At 45.3% G+C, this 4,316-nt stretch overlaps 1 protein-coding gene across 1 annotated transcript in view; it reads left to right on the top strand.

Moving 5' to 3' along the window:
* Window positions 1-4,316, top strand: part of npepps (aminopeptidase puromycin sensitive) — a 21,085-nt gene that overhangs the window by 11,560 nt on the left and 5,209 nt on the right. Inside the window, exons 10-16 of the mRNA XM_087175397.1 lie at window positions 2-66; window positions 152-212; window positions 310-419; window positions 534-597; window positions 689-828; window positions 2,183-2,317; window positions 4,072-4,291. Coding sequence (XP_087031523.1) covers window positions 2-66; window positions 152-212; window positions 310-419; window positions 534-597; window positions 689-828; window positions 2,183-2,317; window positions 4,072-4,291 — 795 coding nt within the window. The remainder of the gene's footprint in view (window position 1; window positions 67-151; window positions 213-309; window positions 420-533; window positions 598-688; window positions 829-2,182; window positions 2,318-4,071; window positions 4,292-4,316) is intronic.

The following is a 4,316-nucleotide window of genomic DNA, read 5'->3' as shown; positions in this document are numbered from 1 at the left end:
GACGCCATCTCCTACAGCAAAGGAGCCTCTGTGATCCGCATGTTGCACAACTACATAGGAGACGAGGTTGGTCGCCTGAACGCTCGCCGTCCCCGATGACGTTTCCACTTCTGTAATGTGATGGTTAATGTTCACCTCTTGCTCTGTGCAGGACTTTAGGAAAGGAATGAACGCCTATCTTTTGAAGTTCCAACATAAAAACGCATCGACAGGTAAGAAGTGTGCGGGAAACATTTAACCTGGAGACGAAGCAGCTGTTGTCAGTTGATTCCCTGGTTTCACTCCTGACTCCCCGCCTGTCTCCCACAGAGGACCTATGGGACTGTCTGGAACAGGCCAGTGGGAAACCCATCGCTGCAGTGATGGGCTCGTGGACCAAGCAGATGGGCTTCCCAATTATTGTAGTGGACCAGGAACAGGTACGCTTCACTGCACACAAGCTGTTTGTTGTTTCTGCTTTTTAAACTGTTTTTCTCCCTCCCTGGTGGTTTGTCGATTCTCGTACTCGCACTGACCGTGATGTCATTTTATAGCAAGGTGACGACCGCATCCTCAAGTTATCTCAGAAGAAGTTCTGCGCCAGTGGACCTCATAACGGTGAGTGTGTGAGACGAGCAGCTCAAACTGGCAAAAACATGTTCATGTGAAAATAAAAATCATGACTGTGGCTGGTCTGTGGGGGGGACAGGTGAGGACTGCCCCAGCTGGATGGTCCCCATTAGTGTTTGTACCAGCGAGGACCCTAAATGCACCAAGCTCAACGTTCTGCTGGACAGACCCGAGACGACTATCACTCTGAGCGGCGTCGCTTCTGACCAGTGGATCAAGGTGAGGCCCGCTACACTTGTTCTGTGTGTGTGTGTGTCTGTGCTGGAGACGAGCGCTGGATCTCAGACCTTACTGGAGCGACCGACTCGCTTTGATTCTATCGAGGATGGAAACCTGAGGAGTAAATGTCCCTGTTCGCGCCCGACATGACGTGCGTCTTCACTGATCCGATCACATGTGCTTTAAAATGCTTGTGATCCGATCTCACTTTCCCGCTCAATATGCAAACAAACACACGTGTAGAATCAATATGAAAGTCGAGGTATCAATATATCACCGGATGCTGGAGTTGGCAGCTCGCTGTGAAACTGAGCGACATTGTTGAAGCCGTATTAAATGTGGATGGGTCACGTCAGGTGACGCCCGGTCGGATTAATAGAGTGTCAGCTGCGGGTCAGATGTGGGTGTGTTTGATTTCCACAGAAAGTGAGTTTCTACAGTTTTTACTCACCGGCCTTTAAAGCTGTTTTCTCTTCATGGGATCATTTACATCTTGGTTTTAATTAAGCAGTTTGAAAACACGGTGCCATCATAAAGTGCTGAATATACAAACATGTAACACTTTAATCCTGGATAGTTAGTATTTTTGGGTAAATTTTAACCCTCCTGTGAGTGGAAGAGGAACAGGACGCCGAGGTTTCCAGAGTCTGAAGCCGCAGCCTGAACCTGACGGGGATGTGAGCGAGTGTGGACCGAGCTGAGTCGCTGTGAGTCATGAGAGAAGACGCCTCGGTCTGTCCAGTTTTCATTAAAAGTGAAACATGAGAGTTTAAACTGAGTTCAGAGATGATGTAGTGATGTAGTCATCACAGACTCACCCACACGTCTTCTGTCTACCTGTAGTTTCTACAGGCGTTTAAACAGTTTACCAACAAAGGGACAGATTGTCAGTTGTATTATTATTTAATCCTTTATTCAGGTGCTTTGGGAGTGTGGATTAAAGCTTTGACAAACGGGGACAGAACTTGAATGGACTGGTTCGACCTCTCGTGGGTGGGACTCGTTAATTAACAGAACTGTTGATGATTTTGCTGTTTGAATAAAAAAACTCACCAGAAGTGCAACAGCGCAAAATGATTAAGAATGGTTTGTGCTTTAAACAGCTGATACTGATCTACGAATAAAGCCCTGAATCCCCACTGCTCCAGCTCTGGCACCAAATAACTTATGAGACAGAGTTATGAAGCGCTCGACTACAATCCAGAGCCAGAGACCAAGTTCCTCTGCCTCCTAATGTTTGTTCAGTGTTTGTTGACTAAACCCCCGAGCATTAGCGTTAGCAGGATGAGAGGTAAACACGGTGAAACTACATTTTTCCCACAGTCTGACCCAGTTGTGTCCCTGCTGTTCACAGATCAACCCCGGCACCGTGGGCTTCTATCGCATCCAGTACAGCTCGTCCATGCTGGAGAGTCTGCTGCCGGGCGTCAGAGACCTCAGCCTGCAGCCTGTGGACCGACTGGGCCTGCAGAACGACCTCTTCTCCCTGGTGAGGCTGACACACACACACACACACACACACAGCCTCACTGATGGGCAATAAAAACAACAACAAGCTTTTCCTTTCTCTCCCCGTGGCAGAATGTAATGAGCCACTAGTATTCAGGCTCCGTGTCGTCGGTGTGGACAGGAAGTCGACTCCTTCCGGTGTAAACAAAAAAACAAATACGTGGCGCAGAATTCAACTTGAGCTTGACAGAAAAAGGTTCCCAGGATCATTAGCTTGCAGTTATTAAGATTAATTATTGCCTCACCCAAAAAATAAATAACTGGGAGAAGGTACCAGAACCAGAGGATCAGAGTTCCTTTTCGATCTCACAACAAAGGTCCATTTTGTAGCTCTTCTGGAGCTTTTGATCATATCACATGTTCTTCATTAGCAGATAAAAGATTCAGAATCAGAATACTTTATTGATCCCCAGGGGGAATTATAGAGTTACAGTTGCTGCTTCAGCACAGAGTAGAGAGTACCAAGTAGATTATAACGATAAAAATTAATATATGTAAAATAAAATAAGAAAATATATCCTTATAATGTATATAAAAACAGAAATATGTGCGGGTATGAGTTTAAGATTTCACTCGTCAGATTCCACTAGCACTTGGTTCATCTTCATTTCCATGGCAACTGGGAAAACCTCACCTGCTGATGAAGATCATGTAAGTGATCGAAACCTCCCTAACAGCTACTAAATGGACGTAATGAGCAGTAATATGAAAAACCTAGATATTGTGTTATCTTGACATTTCCTGCGTTATGTTTTTGTTGATCTGAGGAGAAGTAAATAAGTTTCAGCTCGCAGGAAACACGGGGGGAAAAACTGTTCAGGGTCAGTGACAGAACGTGCGAGGAAAGATCTTCATGACAGTTTATCTCCTCGTTTGTTCTCTGCCGCGGGACGTAACTGTGTGTTTGTGTGAAGCTGCTGTTAAACGTGAAATGTCAAACCTGACTTGATCGTGTTTGTAACAAATGAACCACAGACACCAACGCTTCGGTTTCTTCCTCCGTCCGTCGCTGCTGTGACTCGATACGAAGAAGAGGTTTCAGATTTCATGTCACACGTTTTTATTTGGTTTTTCTTCTCTCGCAGTCGCTAACATTATCTAAGGTTACCAGAGGATCAGACTCAAGATGTCTGCTGTTTTTAAACAGAATAACACAATTCATTTGGTCTCGCCACATTAAACTCTATGGCTTTACATTACTTATCTATTATTTACCTTTTATTATCTATTATTGGTACATTTTTGATAATTTGATATTTTCATTTCTTTTCTACTGTCCACTTTGCTGCTTCAACTTTTAACTTTTAACTTTCAACTTTCAACTTTTAACTTAAGTTAAATTAAAAGATAACTTTCCAATTTAACTAATCAGTATAACCCATAGCTTCTGTCATCATGTCTGTCCTCATGTGGATGTAGAGCAGAGGTCTTTTCAGAATAAGGCGGAGGTGTTTTTGTGATTGATGCAGTTGTCAGATGGTGACAAGTTGATGTTCATTCACATGTTGCTTCACTTTTACTTCTGTGACCACGAGGACATTTTGTAACCTCAGTCTGACCGACAAGCTGAGACACAGTCCTGATGTTACTGGACAGGAAGTTTGTTCATATATCTGAAACCAGAGGAGTCACCAGCTCTGCTTTAATAATAGAAAAGTCACTGTTTAAGTAAATGCCATGAGGAGGCCTTTAGCCAAATGTTGAAAGAAGCTGTTTTGTGTTTGGCGGCTGTAGTCCCGCGCCGGGATGATCAGCACGGTGGAGGTGCTGAAGCTGATGGAGGCGTTCGTCAACGAGCCAAACTACACGGTGTGGAGCGACCTCAGCTGCAACCTGGGCGTGCTGTCCTCGCTGCTGTCCCACACCGACTTCCACGAGGAGATCCAGGAGTTCATCCGGGACCTCTTCACCCCCATCGGCCTCGAGCTCGGCTGGGACAGCAAACCAGGAGAAGGTGAGGAGGAGGAGGAGGAGGAGGA

The sequence above is a fragment of the Seriola lalandi genome, unplaced genomic scaffold, assembly GCF_002814215.2.
Source record: "Seriola lalandi dorsalis isolate HSWRI2012SDOR001 ecotype SW California unplaced genomic scaffold, Sedor1 jcf7180002054466, whole genome shotgun sequence".
Classification (NCBI taxonomy): Eukaryota; Metazoa; Chordata; class Actinopteri; order Carangiformes; family Carangidae; genus Seriola; species Seriola lalandi.
The sequence above is the reverse complement of the archived record's forward strand: the minus strand, read 5'-3'. Positions and strand labels throughout refer to the sequence as shown.